Genomic DNA, 23,567 nt, shown 5'->3' with positions numbered 1-23,567 from the left:
AAAGGCATGAAAGGCAAAGCAAAAGGCAATTGTGAGGACTTTTGGGAATTGGATGAGTTGTATACAATTTGAGACAAGCGTGTACAAAAATAAACCTTCCCCAAATCGATGAACATTTTGTTTGCCCTTCTACTTGAGATTATGGAAAAACATAAAAAGTTGGCCCTAATAAAGTTCGGGATTTTAGTACAAGACTGATTAAAATTCTTAAGAGCCTCGTATCTATTCTTTGGAACAACTAAAGAGAGAGAAAGAAAGAAAAAAGAACAAAAAAAGTGTGTAAGGTTGATACAAAAAGATTAGAGTTGTTAAGGTTAAAATTGGAAATAATTTGTTTAAAAATTAAAAAATAATATTGAAAGGACAATATTGGAGTTTGAAATCTATTCTACTTTTTATATTTATTGGTTTAAGAGTGTTAACGAACTGAGCTGTCGAGCCGGACTTTGATCTTAAAAAGCTAAATTTGTGTTTAAATATATCAATTTGGCCTATCCTGTTAAATAATCGGTCTATGGCATGACTTGTATAAAAAATAAAAGCCTTATTTAACCTATTACAAAAAAAAAAAGACTACAAAAATTTACCCAAACATAATATATGATCAATAACACTTATAATTTCACAAAGATTCATAAATTCAATTTATATCCAAACAACATAATATAAAACAAAATCATTTAAAAAATCTGTTTAATCAATAAAATTGGTTTAAATAGATTGAGGAAAGAAAGAACTATCATGAGTAGTATAAAAAGAGGAAGGTTATATTTACAAACTTTTTGTTTACAAACTCTTACAAACTACACTATGTTTTCTCGGGAGAACACTAGATTACACTATGTTCTCCCGGGAATACATAGTGTAATTTGCAAAAATTTGTAAAAAAAAAAAATTTATAAACAAATCCTTCCCCGTATAAAAAATATAAAATAAAAATAAAAATTAATACATTAAACCAATCTGAGAGATTCTAAAGTCGAACTTTTAAATTAGAGCTTGAAACCATTTTATTAAACGAGCTTTTATACAAATCCAAACATAATCCCAATAATCAATTTTAGACATGTAAATTTAAGACTCCACGAGGTGGGTAAAAACCCCTGATTACCACCCCTAGGTTTAAGGGCTCATGGCCCATAAATATATTCTACTTTATTAATTAATAATTACCATTGTAATTTCCCGCCACTTATTACATACAATATGATGATGACATTTTCTTTTTTACTCTTCAATGCCATTTCCAAACCACTTCATTATCTTCCAAACTCCCAAACATACACTAATCTAAGAGGAGATACTTATAATTACACCATGAAAATATGGCTCGAAGTTACGGCCTTGTCAAACAATTCTCAACTCAAGGTTTGGATATCCAGCTCGAGCTTTGTGCCGCTCAAAAAGATCTTGAAGTGCTTCAACAAACTGATTATGTACTCTAGCAACCTAAAACAAAGTTAAGTAATAAGAGATAAAAACTTTAGCTCAATTTTGTAAATACCTCCCGAGCCCCATAGCTAGTAATGATATTCAATATAAAGGTTGTATAATAGTATATACCTCGTCAGTCGTTGGCTTTGGATTTTTCTCGAGCTCAATTGGTCTACCCACCACCACATGCATTGGATTTTTAAATGGTAACGGAGATCTAAAGAGAAGAGACTATTCGTGTTAAAAAATAGTTCCAGAGAATAGCAACTTATGTGTTAACTAGTTTAAGCTTCGTACTTGTGCACCAAACAATTGATTACTGTCCTCACATCAATTATTCAATTCTGTATCAAATTCTTCTATATTACATGAAATTTTCTATACAAAATGCTGGTGAGTTACTAGTTGCTAAAAGTTGATTGTAAAAGGTCAATTGAATCCACCTTCTCCAATCACATTTAGCCGCAAATATTAAGATGAACCAAACAAAATTGGCCTTCCATATTATGTAGCAATCCCTTCTTGACATATATATATATATATATATATATATATATATATATATATATATAGAGAGAGAGAGAGAGATACTTGCAATATTTTTTCCCTTACAATTTCTTACAACCACTTTTATGGTTATTGGAATAAAATTAAATTAACAGCTCTCACTTAATGTCAATTTGTGACGTTGATTTGATGTTGATCCAACAACCATAAAGTGGTTATAAAGGGAAAAGAGGTCTATATATATATATATATCATTTTGACTCTGGAGTTGGTTTGACATTTTAAGAATGGCTTATTCTATTGTTTCATCGCTTCAAAATTTAATCCATTGAACAGCCTCAATTTCAAATAAAATATTAGTTAGCTACATTCATCATGGAAAAACCTTAGTCCAGTGAAAACAGGAGGTAAAGGAGATCAAAGGTAGGAGGCAAGTTAACATATAAAAGATGCACGCACCCGAAAATTCCCCAAAAATATATTGGTGTGAACTTGATCGCCCTCGAAAAATTCAGAATTAACTTCCCGCCTGGTTTCCACCACTTATAGACACCTGACTATTAGCAAGTTTGCACCCAAAAGGGGAATGATAGTTAATTTGAATGAACAAAGAAAATGAAAAGCATAAACTAGCAACATTAGATACCCAGGTATTTATTAGTGTTAGAATATTAGATATGATATGATTAGATATGATTGGATTCTGTCTTATCCGTAAATAGTCTGACTGTATTCTGACTGTATTAGGATTAGGTTTGGGCCTTACACTTAAGCCCATTAGGGTCTCTATATATTGTAACTCCCTGACACAGATCAATACACAACGTATTCTTTTACATTTAACTTGGTATCAGAGCTCTTTCGTTCTAGGAACCCTCGCTTCCGCTCAGAAACCTTTTTTTTTTTGCTTTAAAAACCTAAGCCCACTGCTTAGGAGTCCTCTTTCTTGCCGTGCGTCCTTCCGGCAAGCCTTCTAGGGCTGTAAACAGCCTCTGAGTGATTTTTCCAAACGCGTCAGCACCTCCGACGGCCACCGGAACCACCGCCCGCCGTCGGAATCACTGTTCAGGCAACCGGAGACTTTTTCCGGTGACTTTTCCGACCAAACTTCACGCGATCAAGACCCTCTCTTCCCGGCGACCAGGTCTGTGGTGGTCCGGTCAGCAACGCATCTCCCACGCGCCGTCACGCGCCACCTGTCTTCACTGCGCGTGGGCTTCACGCGCCACCTTCTGCCGGCGCGTGAGCACTATTCCGGCGGCTTTTTCCGGCCGGTCTTGGACAGAGAAGCTCGCCTTCTCCTCCCCTTTCTGGATCTGTGATTGTTTCTCTGTGGGTCTGACCTTAGACGCATGGTTCTTCTTGATTGGATATCATTTGCCTTCGTTTACGGCTTTTATATTTTATCTTTAAATGGCAGCAGCATCTCCTGATCTCTCGGAGGTTAACTCTCCTTCTATTGTTGCAAATATAGCTCAGTCAGACAATGCATCATTTGGTTCAGGTTCGGACTGTGCTGCACTCCAAACCCCTCTCAGGAAGGCTTCTCCTCAGTCTCAGCCTTATATTGGTAATCCCGTTGCTTGTGTTTCTCATTCTACATCACTTGGCACTTGGATATTTGACTCCGGTGCTACCGATCATCTCTGTGGTAATAAGGAACTCTATACATCTCTTACTTATTCTGATCATTTACTGTCTTTTACCCTTGCGGATGGAACCAAAGCCCCAGTTCGTGGGATTGGAAAAGCTCGTCCGACCTCTACCTTGGCCCTGACATCTGTCTATTACATTCCTGGCATCCCTTATAACTTAATTTCTATTAGTAAGTTGATCCACTCCCTCACTTGCACCATTACTTTCTCTAACCATTATGTTTCTGTACAGGATCCGGGTACGGGGAAAATGATTGGAGTGGGTCGTGAGTCACGGGGGCTTTATTATCTGGATGTGCCTCGTCCTTCAGTAGCATGCTCTCTCACAGAATCTCCACAACTTATCCACAGTCGCCTTGGTCATCCAAGTCTTTCAAAGTTGCAGAAAATGGTTCCTCTTTTGTCCGGTCTTCAGTCTTTAGATTGTGTGTCATGTCAACAAGGGAAGCATACACGCTTCTCTTTTGCCAGTCGAGTCAATAAACGAGCTGATGCCCCTTTCTCTCTTGTTCATTCAGATATCTGGGGTCCAAGTCGTACCTTGTCTGTCTTAGGTTTTCGGTATTTCGTTACCTTTATTGATGATTTTTCCCGTTGCACTTGGACCTATTTAATGAAAAATCGTTCTGAGTTATTTTCCATTTATAAAAAGTTTTCTACTGAGATCCATACTCAATTTGGTGTTTCTATTCGTATTCTACGTACTGATAATGCTAAGGAATATGTTTCTATTGATTTTTCTAATTTCTTGGCCACACAAGGTACTTTACATCAAACTACTTGTCCTCACACTCCACAACAAAATGAGGTGGCTGAACGTAAAAACAGACATCTCATTGAAACTGCCCGTACCCTTCTTATTCATATGCAGGTTCCTCTTCACTTCTGGGCAGATGCTGTACTCATCTCTTGTTTTCTCATCAATCGCATGCCTTCATCTGTGCTCCACAATGACATTCCTCATAATCTATTGCTTCCAGATGTTCCTCTTTATCCTCTAACTCCACATGTCTTTGGTTGTACTTGTTTTGTTCATGATCTCACTCCTGGTAAGGATAAGTTAACATCCAAAGCCTTTCAGTGTATCTTTCTTGGTTATTCTCGTCTTCAAAAGGGTTATCGTTGTTATTCTCCCGACCTTAAGCGTTACTTAGTTTCCGCTGATGTCACTTTTCTTGATCAACAACCCTTTAATTCTATCCCATCTCAGATGTCACAGGTTGATCATGTACTTCCTGTCCCTTTTCTTGACTTGTCTTTGCCAGCTGCAGGTGCTTCTATTCCAGATGAGCAACCTATTGCTTCTATACCTAAGGACCGTCCACTTCTCACCTATCAGCGTCGCAAAACTGTGCCTTCTGTCGACTCGACTCTTGCTGACTCATCGCCCACTGCTGTTGCTTCTTCCCCTCCGGATCCTTCATCAGAGACTCTTCCCATTGCTCAAAGAAAAGGTACACGTACTACTCGTAACCCTTATCCTCTTTATACCTTTTTGAATTATGACCGTCTTTCTTCACCTCATTTCACCTTTGTTTCTAGTCTTTCTTCTATTTCTATTCCTAAGACCACAGGTGAAGCACTTTCCCATCCAGGGTGGCGCCAAGCAATGCTTGATGAGATGACTGCACTTCATTCCAATGGCACTTGGGACCTTGTTTCTGCTCCTCCAGAGAAGTCTATAGTTGGTTGTCGCTGGGTTTTTACTGTGAAAGTTGGACCTATTGGCCTAATTGATCGTCTCAAGGCACGTTTAGTTGCCAAGGGTTTTACTCAAATCTTTGGCCTTGATTATAGCGATACATTTTCTCCGGTCGCTAAGATGGCGTCAGTTCGCCTCTTTCTTGCCCTTGCTGCTGTTCGTCACTGGCCACTCCTTCAACTTGACATCAAAAATGCCTTTCTTCATGGTGATTTACAAGAAGAAGTTTACATGGAGCAACCACCTGGTTTTGTTGCTCAGGGGGAGTCTGGAAAGGTGTGTCGTCTTCGGAAATCCTTATATGGTCTCAAGCAGTCTCCTCGAGCATGGTTCAGTCGCTTCAGTTCTGCTGTTCAGGCGTTTGGCTTAATCCGCAGTAAAGTTGACCATTCTGTGTTTTATAGGATTACATCTCCTGATAAGTGTATCTATTTGTTAGTCTATGTTGACGACATCATTCTCACCGAAAGTGATCAAGACGGAATTCGTCAGTTAAAACAGCATTTGTTTAGTACATTTCAAACAAAGGACCTTGGGAAGCTGCGTTACTTCTTGGGAATTGAGGTGGCGCAATCCAGACAGGGCATTTCTATCTGTCAAAGGAAATATGCCTTGGATATCCTAGAAGAAACTGGTATGTTGGGGAGTAAACCAGTTGATACACCTATGGATCCTAATGTCAAGTTATTACCCGAACAGGGGGAGCCGTTATCTGATCCTGGACGCTATCGGAGGCTAATTGGGAAGCTCAACTATCTTACTGTGACTAGGCCAGATATTTCTTTCGCTGTTAGTACGGCTAGTCAGTTTCTTGATTCCCCTTGTGATTCACATTGGGATGCTGTTGTGAGGATCCTCCGATACATCAAAGGAGCACCAGGAAAAGATTTGTTGTATTCAGATCAGGGAAATACAGAAATTTGTGGTTATTCAGATGCTGATTGGGCAGGATCACCCTCGGACAGACGCTCTACTTCTGGCTATTGTGTCTTCTTTGGAGGAAACTTAATTTCGTGGAAGAGCAAGAAACAACCTGTTGTTGCTCGATCTAGTGCAGAAGCTGAGTGTCGTGCAATGGCAAATGCTACCTGTGAGTTAGTCTGGTTAAAGCAGTTGATTCAGGAGCTTCATCTTTGTGAACAGAAACAACCCATGACACTCATCTGTGATAATCAAGCTGCGCTACATATATCCTCTAATCCTGTCTTTCATGAGAGGACCAAACATATAGAGATTGATTGTCACTTCATTCGAGAAAAGATTCAGTCAGGAGAAATCAAGACTGCTTTCGTCAACTCCTCTGATCAACTAGCGGATGTTTTCACTAAAGCTCTTAGAGGTCCTCGGGTTGAATACATTTGTAACAAGCTTGGTGCTCATAATATATACGCACCAGCTTGAGGGGGAGTGTTAGAATATTAGATATGATATGATTAGATATGATTGGATTCTGTCTTATCCGTAAATAGTCTGACTGTATTCTGACTGTATTAGGATTAGGTTTGGGCCTTACACTTAAGCCCATTAGGGTCTCTATATATTGTAACTCCCTGACACAGATCAATACACAACGTATTCTTTTACATTTAACTATTAGTTTAAGAGTTTTGTGAAGCTTAAAAAAAAAAAAAAAAAAAAACGAAGCAAATACAGCAAGATGCCTATATGGAATAAAAGAGATCTAAAAAAAATGAAAACCTGTCCAAAGCAGAAAACTGGAACCAGGGGATGGCCCTTCTCCATAGCTATGCGGACAAATCCTCTCCTTGCCTTGAGAAAGGCAACCTAAAGAATAAATAGTTCTTAATATTGTTAACCTATATATAAATATAAATCATATAATGAAAAGAATGAGGTTTCTATTGTAAGACCCATTTTATCTAGAACCCTCTTCTGCCTCTCTTCACAAAACACCAGGAACAGGTATAAGAAATTACTTCAAAAACAATGTCATAATTCAAACAAACAGGATTATAATGGCACTGTCACTCTTTAGGTTCGCACGAGACATAAGAAATGAAAGATTTCTTCATTTTACATTTTTAAACTATATAATTGTTGTAGACAAGTTGCAAGCAGATATGAATTTCCATTCTTCCTTTGCACTTACTGCCACTAATAGCACCCAGTAGTCTCATTTCTCATATCTCATGTCCCGTACCATTCGCCTCATGTAATTGCCTGTCAATTATTACAACCAGTCTTCCCGTGTGATTATCTCCTTTTAAACCAATACTCTAAGGACATTCCTGCTCAATTATTCTAACTAGTATTTTGATGTCGGTCATCGTATTTCTTTAACTTCAAGTCTAGTCCTTCAAATTCAAACCTATCAATCACCTTTCCTTTTCAAAATCCAAAGCCACTTAAACTCTCAACCTTTTTGCTGTACACACAAATTCTAGAACTTCTTTGCCACAATCTGAACCTTAGTATCATTGTGTTCCTTGTTCTACTCCCCTTCGAGTGGTGAAAAGCTTTGATACACTCCCCCTCTTTGGTTGTACCGTCACATTAGACATAGACTAATGAACTCTCTGAAGGCAGTCAGTTCGACCATACCACACTGCAAGATAGTATGCCATATGAAAGGAATCAAACTAGATAGAGGAAAGGTAGAATGAAGAATCTAACTGCTTTCTTTCATCAGCTTATGTTAGGCATCCCATAACTGTATGTAAAGAGAAACAGAAAGGCGAATACCCAAGCAACAAGTACAATGTGACAAAGAGGCAGGAAAGGGATTTGGGCTTTCACACCTTTGCCTATGTGGCAAGGGGTGTGGAAAAGCAAGGGGAAAACTATAAGGGAGGGCAGGATCCTGAACAATAGCGTCTGGTCCTTAAGTGAGCTATTGGGGCCTTTGGATATAGAGGAAGCAGACCTCTCAAAGAGTCTGCAACAATCTTTACAACAACCAAACGTATATCAAATTACGACTATTGGTTTGGGATTTCAAAATTCTTAAACTTATGGGGTGGAATTGAATTATCAGAACTTTTTCCAAAGATATGATCCGGTAGGTGAGTAACCATAACAAATCACCATGCCTTTTTCCCCGACCATGCAATGGTAATCATACGCATGCATGTATAGGGAGTAGACAGTTAGAATAGGCTTGGCTGCACATAATCCTCTACTACTTCCACCTAATTTTCAGACCATTCTTCTACTCTCCCTCGATTAATTTTTTCAATTACATTGAGAAGAAGTCTCTAGTTCACACAACTTTCTCCTATCAAATTCCATAACTGAAGCTTACTTCAGCCCATGTGTCTCAAGGAAAAATCCCGTAGTTTTCCTTAAATATTTTCATTCTACTCCATAGGAATTCACACCATCCCTTCTTCAAGGGTGATTCTGTACGTTAAAGGCGTGGAACCCAAGGAAAACAAAGGGGGGAAACTACTGCCCTGTAATGTTACAAAGACTTTAGGCGAGTAACAAAGAGAAGAGTCTCATTTCTTCCTCCTTATATGTCAAGCAATAAAAGTCAGGAGCCAGAAATGGTGGGGGTAGACTGTTCCTATTTAATGTATGTCCAGAATCCAAGCCTTACCTCTTTTGCATGGGGTGCAAACTTCAATTACTTTTGATTACACCTATAATCTTATCTAATTATGGGTATGAAATTCCAATGCAGAAGGTTGTGGGTCTACTCCTGTTGAACCGAGGCTGTCCTCCCTTGAAGGAGGTCCTCACAGGCCTGCACTCCTTCCTCTTGGGGTGGTGCCGCAGTAACCTCAAGTAGAAAGCTTTTTGTAACCTTATATTTAGCAAAAGAAGCCTATAGGAGTAAGGTAAGCATGTGAGTCTTGACTGTCCTTCGCCTTGGTTGTTCCTTGACAATCGCATGCTAATTAGTTGCCTTGCTATTCCATAATAGTTGCTTGCATTCTGACCTCACGTGGTTTAGGTGGCTATTATGGATATAAATGTTAAGAAATGTTAGAATTTGGATATCCACACAGATGCAAGAGACAACTATACTTGTGTATCTACAAAAAAACTTTTCTTTTCTATTCTTGCTTTCTTGCTCTTTTTCTCTTTGATCTACTGATCTCTTGATCTCTTGATCTACATTTCATACAAACTATCAAAGGCTATTTATAAGTTATAAAACTGACAAACATAACTCCACACATAACACCCTCATTACTTTATAACTGACATAACTGACTCATTAATATTCTAACTGACACAAGAAACTAAAAAACCAAAACTGCTAAAAACGGACATTTAAAATTTATCCCAACAAAACTCCCCCATAAATTTTGAATTCTTCTTTCTTTCTTCGCGTTGCTTCTACTTTTCTTCAACTTTCTGATCGCGCCTGTTTTCTTCAATCTTGATCACCGACAAAAAACATCTAACACCTTCCAACTTAATTAACTCAAAAAAATATCTCCCCAGCAATTATTTTTCTGAACATATTTTATTTTATCTGGTGGCTTCTTTAATTTGATATTTCAGTTTCATTAGCAGGACTTTCCTTGTTTCCATTCGCTGCATCTTCTTCACCTGCAAGTTTCTCGTCACCCAAATTCTTCTCAGTTTCATTCGCCACTTCATCAGTTGCTTTCACAATTTTATTTCCTCGTCCAATCCCAATTTCTGCATCATTGGTATTGTCAACAAAACCTCTTTTTCTCTTCAAGACCACATCCTTTTCTTCAAATGCACCTTCCATTTTTTCGCTCTCAGTTTCTTCATCGCCGGGTTCTTCTTCATCGAGAACAGCTTCCACGCGCCTCATCAATGGAATCTCAGACCACCGTCCTCCAGGGAGTGGTCTCTTTTTGGTGGTGTCGACATCTTCCACTTCCACCATGAATTCAATGCAGTCTCCAACTTCTGACTTCCAACCCGAACCGCGCCTATGCCGGTCTCCGACATCAACCTCATCACGCCGGGGTCGAGCTCTTCTCCAAAACATGAACTCGGTGATTTAGCCGGGATCTCACCCAACCCGGTTATCAACACGGAACTCGGATTCGCGGTCTCCTCCATGCCGGTCTCCATCAAGCACCTCGACTTCTCAATCTCCTTTCCGATTTTCGACTCTGTCTCCAGACACTCAAGTTCCACGAAGTCTTCTACCTTGACAATGGACTCGTCGTTCCCGTCTTTCTCTGCTTCGATCTCGGCTCCTTCGTTCTCCTCCTCTTCTATCTCGGCTCCCTTGTTCTCCTCCTCTTCTATCTCGGCTCCTTCGACCGCAGTCATCTCCATCGTCTTCTTCTCCGAGTCGTCTCTTACGCGTTCTGACACGTCAATCTCCTCCGCGGATGCGTTGCCGTTGGCAACCTCGGATTCCACCATCTCGGTCTCTTCTTCATCCGCAAGATTTTCCTCATCTTCATCATCATCATTGAAGATTTCATCTTCTTCATTAATCAGATCAAAATGTCCAGGCAAGTATTTTGTTATGAAGGCCATTAGAAAATCCTTCCACATATTTTTAAAGTCGCGGCAGTTCCATGTACGGAACCATTTGATTGCGCTTCCTCTGAGTCTTCTCATGGCTACCTGACATTTGTCCTCCGTCCAGATTTTTTCTTTCCAAAAATGTTCCTTCAAACAGAGAAGCCAATCTAATGCTTCATCCTTATCTCCATGGAAGAGTGGCACCTCCAACTCGCTCTTTTTCTCCATAGCTCTGATACCAATTTGTTAGAATTTGGATATCCACACAGATGCAAGAGACAACTATACTTGTGTATCTACAAAAAAACTTTTCTTTTCTATTCTTGCTTTCTTGCTCTACATTTCATACAAACTATCAAAGGCTATTTATAAGCTATAAAACTGACAAACATAAATCCACACATAACACCCTCATTACTTTATAACTGACATAACTGACACATTAATATTCTAACTGACACAAGAAACTAAAAAACCAAAACTGCTAAAAACGGACATTTAAAATTTATCCCAACAAGAAATAATTGTAGTTGGTAGATGTTTTTATGGCTGATATTAATTACAATGGTGTGAGAAATTATGGACTATGAGCATGGATCGAACCTGCCCAGGTTTGCAAGCAGAAAAAGGAGTCTCGTAGGAAGTTAGCTTTCTATGTTGATTTCACCTATGAAGACAAGGAGGTCTCTTAGGGAACCCCTCCCACCTTATGTTGGGATGAATTTCATGGAACCAAGGACAATTGTGTGCTATAGTTTGTATGACATATGAGAACTAAAGATCGAATGTATATGCTGCCTTGTATTAACAGTATTGCAGGTCTTGGAGCTCCTATGGTGGAAGGAATTTCCTGGTTTCATAGCTCATCGATAACCATTTTTCTTACCCTTTGTGGGCAGCAATTGCAAAACCCAAGGAGGAAAGGAACAAAGCAAAAAAATGACCCATGATGAGATTGAAATCTGCCCTGTTGGAGTGAAATGTGCTTTTGTGGATGTTTGGTTTCGGTTTTGGAAGCTATGTAATTGAATGACTTTTGAAGAATCCTATTTGTGTATTTTGTCTTGTAAAGAAATCATGTCATATGTAAAGCTGAGGTTCACGTTTGTTTAGTTAACTAAATCGGTTTAAAATTATTGTAAAGAACCATTTCATCCAAAAGCTTAATCTATTAGGTGAAGCTACATTAATGGTTTTATAATATATTTCCTCTAACACGTCCCCTCACATAAGAGCCCATTGGGCTTGAAAGGTGGACAATGCACAGGCTCCGTCTACCTATGCTAAGAAACTCCACATTATTTATTAGTAGAATGGGGTTAGTGAAGATCGAACTCGTGAGCACTTGATCATGATGGCTCTGATACCATGTAAAAAACTAATATAACCCAATAACTTAAGCTATTATGTAAGACTACGTTAATGGTTTTAAATTGTATTCCCTCTAACAATTATGTATTTTGGAGAAGATGTAACATGTACTCTGGAGAAAAGGGTTGATGTGTGACATGAGAACTTTGGAATGTACTTAAGTTACCTTGAGTAATTAGATGTGGAACATTCTGTAGACACTTAACTTGAGACTCCAGGTTGAAGCATGATTAGACTTGTGTGAGCTGAAGTATATGACAGGAACTTACGACTGGATGCATAACTCTTTTCTTCCTTCAACTTGTAACATTAGCCAAAGTATCCCCAATTTCTGCCTTAAGTACATAATGTGATAGGACCCCACCTAATGGTTTATCCTAAGAATTGCCACAGGGAAGGGAATTATTTAAGAAGGATGACTCAATTAGTAAAGGAAATATTCTAAAGGTAAGGTTGTTGGAAGGCTCTAATTCTGTTAGAAGGGATGAGGTGGCAAGGAGAAAGGATGAGATGGTTAAAAAGCAGCCGGGAAGTGAGGAGAGGCATCTTTGGACTTGGGACTTTTGGGCACCTCTTAGGTGATTAGGGAGAGACTAGAGCCTCTCCAATTGCTCTAGAACTATCATTGTTATTTTCTCTTTTTTATTAATGTTAATTGTCTCTTCCATTGTTGTCATTGTAATTTCCCATAGCAATATATTGTCTTTGTTATTGTAACTGTCTTACTGAACATTGTACTGGTTGGTCCACATCAATATACTGTTCTTGAGTAGTTTCTGTATTGGAGAAGATGTAACATGTACTTTTGAGAAAAGGGTTAATGTCTATATAGGTATGACATGAGAACTTTGGAATGTACTTAAGTTACCTTGAGTAATTAGATGTGGAACATTCTGTAGACACTTAACTTGAGACTCCAGGTGGAAGCATGATTAGACTTGTGTGAGCTGAAGTATATGACAGGAACTTAGGACTGGATGCATAACTGTTTTCTTCCTTGAACTTGTAACATTAGCCAAAGTATCCCCGATTTCTGCCTTAAGTACATAATGCCTCAAGTACATAAGTACATAATGAGAAGAAAGGGAATGGAGGAGAGTTTATTGCAAAAGAATACACGTGGCATGCTCTGAATGGTGAAGGGAGGAAATGGTGATGATGAGTTAGTTATAGGGAAGAGAGTGGATGGATGGAGGCATCAAAGAAGTAGTTCCATTAAGGAGGTAAATGGGAACTCTTGAGAAGGGTCTTTTCCTTATAGAGGGAGTAGTTGGTTAACTGTAATTTTGTCTTTCTTCTTCAGAATTAACAAGTATTGGTGTGTCCATTTGCTGATCTTTATTTTATTTTTTCTGTCAATTAACAATTTGTCCAATTAATAGATTGAATTGGCATGTGTGATTCGTAAATAAGTGGATTATTCTTAGTGATTATGTATTGTTTTCAATTCCTTAGCAGTAGTGATTGTACTTGTGTTTCAAGGAATTTGGTGCTGTCTAAGGGTTGATTCCCTAATCATTCGTAATACAAAGTGTTATGCACGGGTGGACCGGGAATGTTCACCGGATAGGTGATGACTTAATATGAGATCTGTACGCTCGCGAATATCTATGAAAGAGATACCTCAAGGGTGTATGGATCATTGTGCACTAAATAGTAACGGGCATAGCCAAGACATGGGTATATGGCAGAAGTAAAGACAAGCAAAAAATGTGTACCTCACTTTTATTTATAATGAATTACCTGGTTGAGCCTTCACTTAGTCTGTTATAAGGTTGTTGTGGGGTCTTATCTTATTGTTGGGATTAGATTTTGGTATCTTATCAATCATGATGTGCTGCTTATTCATTTGTTAGGTTGTTAAGATATGGACCCAATATTATGGTCCATAACACAGTTTTTTTTTTTTCTTTTTTTTCCTGGTACCATCACACTCCCCACTCTAATCTAAATATAAATTTGATATGGGGGAAAAAATCAAAGTTTAATGAGTCAATGACTATCTAACATTCCTAATCATTCAAACATATGTCACTGACAGGGTAATTGAGGCCAAGTGCTTGCTTGCACAGCAAGGGAAAATGCCTAAACCAACATATGACTAAACTTTGGCACAGTCATAATCCAATATCTAAAGGACAATGAACATTTTCAGTTATCAATGAAAGAATAAAAATATAAATTGCGTGTAAAAAGGAGAGTATAAAACAATGTACCTCAGAACTGTGCTCCATTAAAAAGGTTTCTTGCACTCCACCAGGTATTAGGATGCAACTGTAGCCCGCATCCAACAGGGAGATAAAGTTCTTCTTTGTGGCTGGTGTCAGACCCAGCCATGTCCATATGTGTCTCAAAAATGGTGCATAAAATATCTATTCATCAAATGTGACGAGAAAAATTTAAAATAATATCTTTAATGGCCTTCATTATAAAACAGAGTCTCAAGTAAAAGCCTCACCGCACTGCTAGCAAGAACTTTTATTTTTGGAAGCGGCATAAAACCTGTGTTGTCAGCTAGTGCAACAACACCAATTGGCAAAACTGAATGTGGTTCATAACCAAAAACTGCATGCAGGGCATAATGTTGTTAATATCAATGAGCTACTAAAAAGAAAAGACAAAAAAAACAGGAATCATCACCATGATTAACCAATGGGATTTTTAATTAAAAAAAGGAAAAAAAAGTTTGTCCTTTTAAAGGGCCGTCATTTTACTTAAAACTAGTATATTTTATTTAATATTTGAATTAAAAAAAAAAATCTCACTTTCTCCTCCTATGATTTTTGTTTCTCTCACAATAAAACACAATAGTTTTGATTAAAATAACACAATTCTATGTCTTTTAAAAAGACAAACAGTAATCCCTTAAAAAAATCTAGTTAATTGTGCTAACTAGAGATTCCATACAGAAACTTTTAGAAATTGAGTTGAACCAAAAAATATGATGGCTTAAAATTCGTAAACATGTTTCTTATCTAGCTCTGCTCAAGGATAAACAAGAAATCATTTCATCCAGGACAATTAGTCATATTTACACAATGTTGAATCTTTCAAATGAAAGAACTGGTTTCATTCATAAATGAATCCTATTAAAATTCATTTGGAAAAGTAACACTTTAAAAAATCAATTAATTTATAAATCATTTTGTTTGAGCGGGGCAACTGGCACTATCATTGCCTATCCACACATCAAACTAAGTACTTTCAATTGTAATCTCTTAAATTACAAATAATTAAAAATAAATTATTGAAGTCAAACCTTAAGCAATCATATTCATGTGTGTCTATACACATTTAATTTATGACAATTCAAGAAATTAAAACATAAAACAGTTAGTCAGCAATTTTAAAAAATAAATAAATTGGATACAGTTAGTTAGCAATTTAGAGTGTCAATAGTGCCACCCAATATTCTATGGTCCCTTACAAAACTTTTAGGAAAGTTATACTTTTCACGACTGTCACCAAGCCCCCATTATGGAACACGAGGAACGATGATCTCAAGTCTCTTATCCTATGAACCCTTTCTTCCTAAACCAAAGAAGCCACAGCAAACTTCAAAATAAAAAAAATAAAAAATAACTTTTTTAAAAAATATATTTGCTATTTCAAGAAATTTTTTTTTTTTTTGTCTTTGGCCAATGGCAAAGGAGTGCAAATGAACGCAATTTTTTAAAAAATAAAAAATAAAAAAAAAATCAAAAGTGAAGATTGAATTAATAGGTCGGTACAAAGTACAAACCATAAGCACGATTTGGAAGGAAGGCCTTTATATCTTCTACGTGAAGCGTGATGGGAAAGTAACCGCAAGCGTGTCTGCATATGTACCTGAAAAATACCCAATTCTTTTTCTTCTTAAAAAAAAAGATATATTCTTTTTATTCAGACAAGAAAAAATAAAAAGACACTCAAAGTGTGCGTTTTTTTTTTTTTTTTTTTGAATACTCAAAGTGTGCGTTATTGTAAAAAGAAGGAATTACAAAAAAAAAATAGCACCTGGACAATTTTCGACCAAATTTGCTCTTTTCACCAACAGGAATCACCGTCAACACAAAAAGCAAACCAAAAACCCTGACATACACCACAAAACCCATTTAAAATATCATCAATAGATACTACTTTTTTTTATAAAGAAAATAAAAGAAAAGCAAAGCAAGAGAGAAAAACGAACAAGAGTGCTTTGGAGAGAGGAAGGAAGAGAACTGCGAAGAGCATCAACGCTGCGTTTAAATGAATAGTTCCCAGCCACAACGCCAACGCCAAAATCGTCTTCAAAAAGTTGGATGATGGCGACTCGCCGAATACTTCATTCCCCCTGAACACTTTCGCCTCCTCCGCCCCCGGTTCGCCGGAACTCCGCCGGTATTCCTCCGGCGCCGCCTCCATATTCCCGCGCTCCATGCTTTGATTGCCGATGATTGGGTCCAAACGGTAAGTTGAAAAGGTTAAGTACGAAAGAACAAAGTAGCGTCATGTAAATTGAAGGAAGTGTCAGGGGTAAAACTGTCAAGTGGGTTCGTTCTCGGAGTTTCCATCTTCTTCTTTGTTAATGTCACATGCTTTGTCTTTTTTTGTTTATATAAAATATGGAAAAAAATGTTTGTAGTTTTGAACCACACAATTTGTGTTATTTCACTTTCACAAAAAGTTGAGACTCATATTTTTATTTTTTTTATCCACTCTCTTATTTGATCTATTTATTTCTTTAAGATAAAAATGACACAAACTTTATATCTTTTAAATTGACACTTTTTTCTTAAAATATATGGGATAGGATATTGTGACATCCAAGTGATGTTACACCCATGTGACATCCAGTCAATCTCACCGTTAAATTAGGTTTTTAATCTAACGATCCAGATTTAATCCTTATATACACCTTCACTTCCGCTTCTCTCTCTCTCCTTTCTCTCTGATCATACTCTCTCTTTTCCCTTCTCTCTCATCAAACTCTCTCTCTTCCTTTCTCTATTCCCTTTCTCTCTGATCCGTCGCCGCCGCCGCGCCTCCCCCTCTGATCCCGCGCCGCCCGACTCCACCGCCTTGCAGCTGCCGTTCCAAACTTGTGGAGCGAATCAGAGATGGTCACGTACAGCTGAATTTTCTCTCCCAAATTTGATGGTCACGTGTGTGTATTAAAACTATTTTGTCTTTACAGGAATGTGATTATCTCAGGGTACCAAAACTGGAAAGGTACATTGACAATTTTATTTTCTTTTGAAATTTCATTTTGATTGGTCATAACCATCAATATAGGTGATGAGGTCAGGTTAAAGTTTCATTTGCTCACGTGAAGTATTGTCAGATTCACCTTTGAAATTCCTGATTTTAGTTTGTGTAAATTTGATATATAGTACTAAATGCCTTTTAGGAAGAAAGACAAAGCGTATATGCGTAAACAGTAGCTTGATATTTGTATTGAACCCTCTATAATGTTGTGCAACGAAGATTCAAATTGGCTTTATGACTCAGCTTTTTCTTTCTTCTTTTTTATGAATAAATTTGTTGACAACTTTTAAATGGCTTATGCAATTGCGGGAGGACCCAGCTCAGAAAATACCAAAGCTTGAAATTATTGCATGATCTTCTCTATAGACTATACCTTTATTAGGAAAGTTCTTCAATTCTCACATGCAAAATAGTTCACAATTGGAGATTATGAAGCCTGTAGAAACTAGAGAGACAATGATCTAGATAGAAAACCCAGTTACCGTGGATGGATGTGAGTAGCACCTCACATCAAAGCCTTATTATTTTAGTGAAATTTGACATTGCAGTGAAATTTTTCTGTTTTGAGAATTGGTTTCTTAAAATATTCTGTTATAAGAAAAAGCAATTAGAAAGAAACGATTTTTTCTGAAATTGATTTTTTCCTCCAGTTTCTGCATTGCCTTCTAATTATACCAATTTTTGCTTCTCTTTGACAGAAACTTTGTGCATCTGGTAAAGTAAGTCTGACCTTTCTGTGAAAATTTTCAAGGTGCACTTCAGCCTTGCTGAGAACAGCCGGTGTCTTTGCTGAAACTGCATGGGCAGGTGCTGCATATTATTTTTGGTTTTCTTACTTTATAAACTTTAATTTCCGCTGCCTAAAGAACATGGGTACAATGCCTTCATTAAAAATATGGAAGAGTAGTAGTGGCATGGAATGTTGAACCGTGTGGTTGTGATCATTATGAGTTATGGTCAACATTATAAAGAATAATAGTTGGAATAGTCAGTGGCTGAGAGGTTGATTCTAACTTCTATTTATTTATGATACCTGTTTCTTGGCTCATTCTTCTTTTCATAGGCATCATTTGCCAAAAGCCATTACTTACAATGCAATAAGGGAAAGAGTTCTCACAATGACAAAATGCAGTACCGTCAAGTTTTTAAATTTTATTGTTTATGAGCATTGTCACTGACTCAAGTTGTATAGTCAGTAGCTCTTATCTACAAAAGCCATAGCTGAATTTGGTATGTGCTATTTCTATTGAGTAGAGATATAAATTCAAGTATTAAGAACTTACTCATTTCTTGAAGCTTTTGTATCACGGGCAAACATCTTGTAGGATAGCAATTTTCCTTCTAATTTTTGCAAAAGCTGGTTTACCTTGCTTACACTGAACACATGATTTCTTGGTTTTAAATTTTTAGGTATATTATGGATGACCATTCGGACTACAATGACTTAAATGATGAAATTAGGAATGACATGCCTGGTGGGATTGAAGAAGCATCAAAGAATGCTAATATTTGTGGAAATTGCAAGAAACGAGGACATAATAAGCGTATATGTAGAGAGAAAAATTTACATTGACTTTAGTTGTTGTTTTTTTTTTATTTTGGGTTACATGACATTTGCTACATGATTATCATTTAATTTATTATTTCTTTTAGTTGCTATAAGACATATTGTATCGTTGAACAATATTTTTTGTAATTTGGTTTATTCTTGTATTGAGTTTTTTATATTAGTGGCCATGTTTCTTTTTAATAATGTCAATTCACTGTCAAAGTCACCATTCACTCACTATGGAAGGAAGCCTGAGAAAAACCTTGAAATCGAATGATCGTATCCCTGCTCCTAGTATCCTACGGTTTCTTTATTAGGTGTAGATGGCATGTGTACTTGCAGTTTTTATATGGAAACTAAAAGAATAAAAATATGAAAGGAAATAATTATAAAAATATTGCAAGAAGGAGAAAAAGACGCGATTTTCAATACATTGAAACAATGTGTACGATATAAATTTTTATATCAGCATCCTTTTCAACCGAATTAGATAAACAGGACAAAAATGTGCCTCAAAAAATACAATAGCTTCTTATAAACAACAATCATAAAATACAAAAACATACAACAATTCCTTTCCCTTATACAACAAAAAGTTTCATCAAGCAGGAGGTTCAGTAGTATTTTAACTACTGCACACCAATCATGGTCCACAGAGAACTCCATGGCTTGATTTTTGGCTTTAATTTTTCCATTTCCTTCAATGTCTTGATCAGTATCACTTAATTCCAGTAAAGGCTCAAGTACACAGATTTCAGAGCAAACATCCTCCTCCACAACTATGAAAGGAAAAAAGCTGCTGCTCAAACCCTGGTCCTCAATCTGACATATTTAAGAAAAACACAAAATATAAAGATCAGCTACATAATGCTACAACTGAATTGATGGGCTTACTTTGCTTCCTCCAACTCCTTGTACGTGCTTTGATTTCTATTTCCCAGTTGTATGGTGTGGAATACTCCTAAAATAAAGCATCATGTCATGCTTGTATTTTATTGGTACCAGAATGCATGTCAAGCAACAAAATACTAACCTGTATGCTTGAATCTGTGCAGCCAATGTATAACTTTCCCTGAGCCACTGCCATGCACTTTGCTTCCTTACCTTTGATAATATCTCCTATCACTCTTGATTCTTTAATTAGCTGCAAATGGTAAAAAATATAAATAATTCTATTGAACTAATCAAAACTGTGGTTAACTTCAGTATAGCTAGATAATAGAGAAGACCTGGTGGTACATATGTGTGTGACTTTGTTTTAAAGTTTCAGTGCTACATGTCACAAATCATTGAAGCATCACCTTTATTCCCTGGCTTTCAGTAATTGCAAAAATTGTTTCACCATGTGCCCATAAATGATGAATTGGTTCCTTCAAGACTATTACTTCAACACATTCCATCTTTTTCTGGATCATTTTCCACACCTAATTTATGTATGTAATTGTAAGATAATCAGTTCATTTTTGCTATTAGAAATATTGTTAGAGAATAGAAAGTGGTGGCCATGGAAGAAGTTTAACCTTACAAGCAAGATGATTTATATATCATCTTCAATGAAAATTTGCAAGTGAAACAAAAACAATTTCTTCAAGTGATCACAACAAAATGCTATTCATATTTCACAGTATTGATAACCCCTAAATATTTACAGCAACTTTTACAAGAGAAATTTGGCAGTGTGGGTCAGATGTTCAAAATATAATGAACTGAAATGGGAAAAAAGGGGGTTTTGATTTTTACCATGTAATGATATGGGGTTTGGGAGAGAAGAGAGTGAGAGGAAAACACTTGGGTTGAGATCGGATCTGGAAATCTCTGATTCGCTCCACAAGTTTGGAACGGCAGCGGCAAGGCGGTGGAGTGGGCGGCGCGGGATGACGGAGGTGGAGTCGGGCGGCGCGACAACGGCGGCTATGGGCGGCAGTGGCGGCGGTGGATCAGAGGGGGAGGCGCGGCAACGGTGGATCAGAGAGAAAGGGAAGAGAGAGAGTTTGATGAGAGAGAAGGGAAAAGAGAGAGTATGATCAGAGAGAAAGCGGAGAGAGAAGGGGAAGTGAGGGTGTATATAAGAATTAAATCTAGATCGTTAGATCAAAAACCTAATTTAACGGTGAGATTGACTGGGTGTTACATGGGTATAACATCACTTGGGTGTCACAATATCCTATCCCAAAATATATATGGTAAAATCATTTCAGAAGCCGCTTTACGTATAGTAACGACATGTGTATGGTTATGATTTCCCGCATTTAATGCTTTTATCCTTTGTATGGTTATGATTCCCCGCATTTAATGCTTTCAATATATATATGACAAGTATTTGATTGTTGCACGTACAGCAGCTGCAGAAATGTAAACCTCGATATATATATATATATATATATATATATATATATATATATATATATATATATATATTCATTTTTTTATTTCTAATTTTATAAATTAGAAAAAATGACAAAACAGACAAAAATGACATAGTTTCATTTAAAATAACATAAAATTGTGTCATTTACAATAACAAACACTACACTTAAAATTGTATTGTTTATCAAGTTGCTTAAGATAACTTTATCTCCTGCACTAATCATAACCATACAAAGATGAATCAATGACGATAAAGGAAGAGAGAAAAAAAGAGAATCATAACCATTCAAATGTGAACCAATTAATATAAGAAAATAAATAAATAAAACGACGTAGTTTTTTGGATAGACAGAAGATAAATATATCTCAAACTGCTTGAGAAATATTTTTCTCCTATATATATATATATATATATATATATATATATATATATATATATATATGGGTGTGTATTTACATTTCTACAGCTACTGTACGTGCAATAATCAAATACTTGTCATATATATACTTGAACGCATTAAATGCAGGGAATTATAATCATACAAAAGATGAAAGCATTAGATATGAGAAATCATAACCATACACCTGTCATTGTTGTACGTAAAGCGGCTACATAAATGAGTTTACCATATATATATATAGGGTTTTATAAAAGTTATCTTGTAAGAAAAGTGATTGTGTTATGTTATAGAGATTGCTTTCCGTGCCGTAGTTTTTTTTTTATTCAAAAAATGCGGGCCCCACAAAATGTTGTGTTTAGGAAACTTTTTGTTGTCATGTTGCATGATGAATGCAAATCCTATATATATATGTGTGTGTGTGTGTGTGTGTGTATAGGGGTTTACATTTCTGCAGCTGTTGTACGTGCAGCTAGAGCCATCAAAACGGACCAGCTCGACCCATTAGGCCTTAACCTGTGCGGGCCAGGGCCAAAAAGCCCACATATTAAACAGCCCACACGGGCTAAAAAATTATATAACCCACGAGTTAGGGCTAGCCCGCGGGCCAAAAATCAATTTTATCCATGATGCTGTTATACACATTTGAAAATGTTATGGATCCAAAGATAGAGAATCAATTAATAATTAAAGTCAGACCAACCTTCAACACTGACAAATACATGCAGATACAATTTAGAGGTCACTTATTGAAATAGTCTGGCTTCAAGATGTTCGAATGATAACAATTGACTCGTTAACACCGTGATAAAACCACACTAAAGACTGTTTTCATCATCATTCTAGAAATTAAAGAAATCAGGCAGTGGCAGTTTTCTGTCCAGTTGTTGACTCTCCGCTAGCAGTTGCAGAGGCACGCTTAGCTTCATAATCTTTAACAGCTGCCTTTATAGCATCCTTAGCAAGCATGCTGCATTGAAGCTTGACTGGTGGAAGTGAACGATGCTTTGCAATTTCACTGCAAGACATGAATTGTGTGTCACTTCAAAAACTAATAATAGAACAAAGCTATTAATCATAGAGGCATAACCAGTGCTAGATTCATCTGGCAGAACTAAGGTCCAGGAGATGGTGCATGATCTAGAAACCAAAACTCCAAAAGATCCAAAACAAAACAGCAAAAGATGCAACTATTACTAAGCTTTAAGCAACCATTACATTCATCAACTCATCATCATCTAAAACGGATATGAAAACAAGATATATATGAAACTGAAAGATCAACAACACGTCTTCCAACATTAACCATTAAACCAACCAACAAATGTTAATTTTGTATTTAACCAGGTCAGGTGCCTTCTAGATCTAACCACTTAAACAGACAAAAAAAACTCATCTTCTAAAAAAATCATCTATCACTTCAACAATAGGTACTAAAACTCAAGGTGAAGAATTATAGAGACAACATCTTCTAACATTAATCATTAAACCAACCAAAAAATGTTAATTTTGTATTTAACCAGTCCAGGTGCCTTCTACATCTAACCCCTTAAACAGGAAAAAAAACTCATCTTCTAAAGAAATAATCAATCAATCATAATGTGTCTGTTGAATTTTAACACCCACTTCACCCCATATTCTGTTTCTTGTAGGCTAGTGAAAGTTCGAAATGGCCTTGAAGGCCGATGCATGCAAGAGGGAAAAACAAAATTTTTCTTTGCGGAATATACATGCACATCAAGATCATGCTTTAGGAAAGCATGATGTTACCTTGTTCGTGAAATCACCAGATGATCAAGGCCGGTCTGAAGGGTTCAGACCCTCTAACGTTGATCCACACCACCCACTCGTCTAGGTGCAAGAACTCCTTCTTGTGAAGCCACCAGATGATCACCACAAAGAGGCTTGCTAGGCGCTCTATGTGTGAA

General features: G+C 37.0%; 2 protein-coding genes and 1 long non-coding RNA gene across 7 annotated transcripts; 1 reads left to right on the top strand and 2 right to left on the bottom strand.

Moving 5' to 3' along the window:
• Nucleotides 1-986: 986 nt before the first annotated feature.
• Nucleotides 987-16,630, bottom strand: LOC133300285 (diacylglycerol O-acyltransferase 2D-like). Of its 2 annotated transcripts, XM_061499804.1 has the most exons (9): nucleotides 16,268-16,630; nucleotides 16,093-16,167; nucleotides 15,839-15,924; nucleotides 14,555-14,661; nucleotides 14,313-14,468; nucleotides 6,997-7,083; nucleotides 2,401-2,498; nucleotides 1,564-1,651; nucleotides 987-1,449 (listed from the first exon to the last, which is right to left on the bottom strand). In XM_061499804.1, exons 1-9 carry the CDS (start codon nucleotides 16,495-16,497, stop codon nucleotides 1,348-1,350), a joined length of 1,029 nt encoding a protein of 342 aa, XP_061355788.1. In that variant the 5' UTR covers nucleotides 16,498-16,630; the 3' UTR covers nucleotides 987-1,347. The 2 variants fall into 2 exon arrangements, with proteins under 2 accessions (XP_061355788.1, XP_061355789.1); XM_061499805.1 differs by lacking the exon at nucleotides 6,997-7,083.
• Nucleotides 16,631-16,731: 101 nt separating this feature from the next.
• Nucleotides 16,732-19,003, top strand: LOC133300286 (uncharacterized). Its single transcript, XR_009750051.1, has 3 exons — nucleotides 16,732-17,289; nucleotides 18,024-18,132; nucleotides 18,736-19,003. It is a non-coding gene; the product is annotated as an uncharacterized LOC133300286 (long non-coding RNA).
• A 346-nt stretch (nucleotides 19,004-19,349) lies between these two features.
• Nucleotides 19,350-20,892, bottom strand: LOC133300298 (squamosa promoter-binding-like protein 1). 4 transcript variants are annotated; one of them, XM_061499820.1, is made up of 5 exons: nucleotides 20,615-20,892; nucleotides 20,176-20,298; nucleotides 19,908-20,018; nucleotides 19,769-19,835; nucleotides 19,350-19,696 (listed from the first exon to the last, which is right to left on the bottom strand). In XM_061499820.1, exons 1-5 carry the CDS (start codon nucleotides 20,615-20,617, stop codon nucleotides 19,692-19,694), a joined length of 309 nt encoding a protein of 102 aa, XP_061355804.1. In that variant the 5' UTR covers nucleotides 20,618-20,892; the 3' UTR covers nucleotides 19,350-19,691. The 4 variants fall into 4 exon arrangements, with proteins under 4 accessions (XP_061355804.1, XP_061355802.1, XP_061355801.1 ...); XM_061499818.1 differs by lacking the exon at nucleotides 19,769-19,835 and having other exon boundaries at nucleotides 20,104-20,298; XM_061499817.1 differs by lacking the exon at nucleotides 19,769-19,835.
• Nucleotides 20,893-23,567: the final 2,675 nt, after the last annotated feature.

This window comes from Gastrolobium bilobum, unplaced genomic scaffold, assembly GCF_033153095.1.
Source record: "Gastrolobium bilobum isolate Gb01-03AN ecotype WA unplaced genomic scaffold, APGP_CSIRO_Gbil_v1 utg40131, whole genome shotgun sequence".
Lineage (NCBI taxonomy): Eukaryota > Viridiplantae > Streptophyta > Magnoliopsida > Fabales > Fabaceae > Gastrolobium > Gastrolobium bilobum.
The sequence above is the reverse complement of the archived record's forward strand: the minus strand, read 5'-3'. Positions and strand labels throughout refer to the sequence as shown.

Coding starts and splice junctions, on each gene's coding strand:
- LOC133300285 (XM_061499804.1), bottom strand. CDS start 16,497: ATGGAGCGCGGGAATATGGAGGCGGCGCCGGAGGAATACCGGCGGAGT. Junction 15,925..16,092: donor TTTGGTCGAAAATTGTCCAG/GTGCTATTTTTT, acceptor GGTATTTTTCAG/GTACATATGCAGACACGCTT. Junction 7,084..14,312: donor TAATGGAGCACAGTTCTGAG/GTACATTGTTTT, acceptor TTTATTCTTTAG/GTTGCCTTTCTCAAGGCAAG.
- LOC133300298 (XM_061499817.1), bottom strand. Junction 20,019..20,175: donor CTGAAAGCCAGGGAATAAAG/GTGATGCTTCAA, acceptor TACCATTTGCAG/CTAATTAAAGAATCAAGAGT. Junction 19,697..19,907: donor GCACAGATTCAAGCATACAG/GTTAGTATTTTG, acceptor TAAATATGTCAG/ATTGAGGACCAGGGTTTGAG.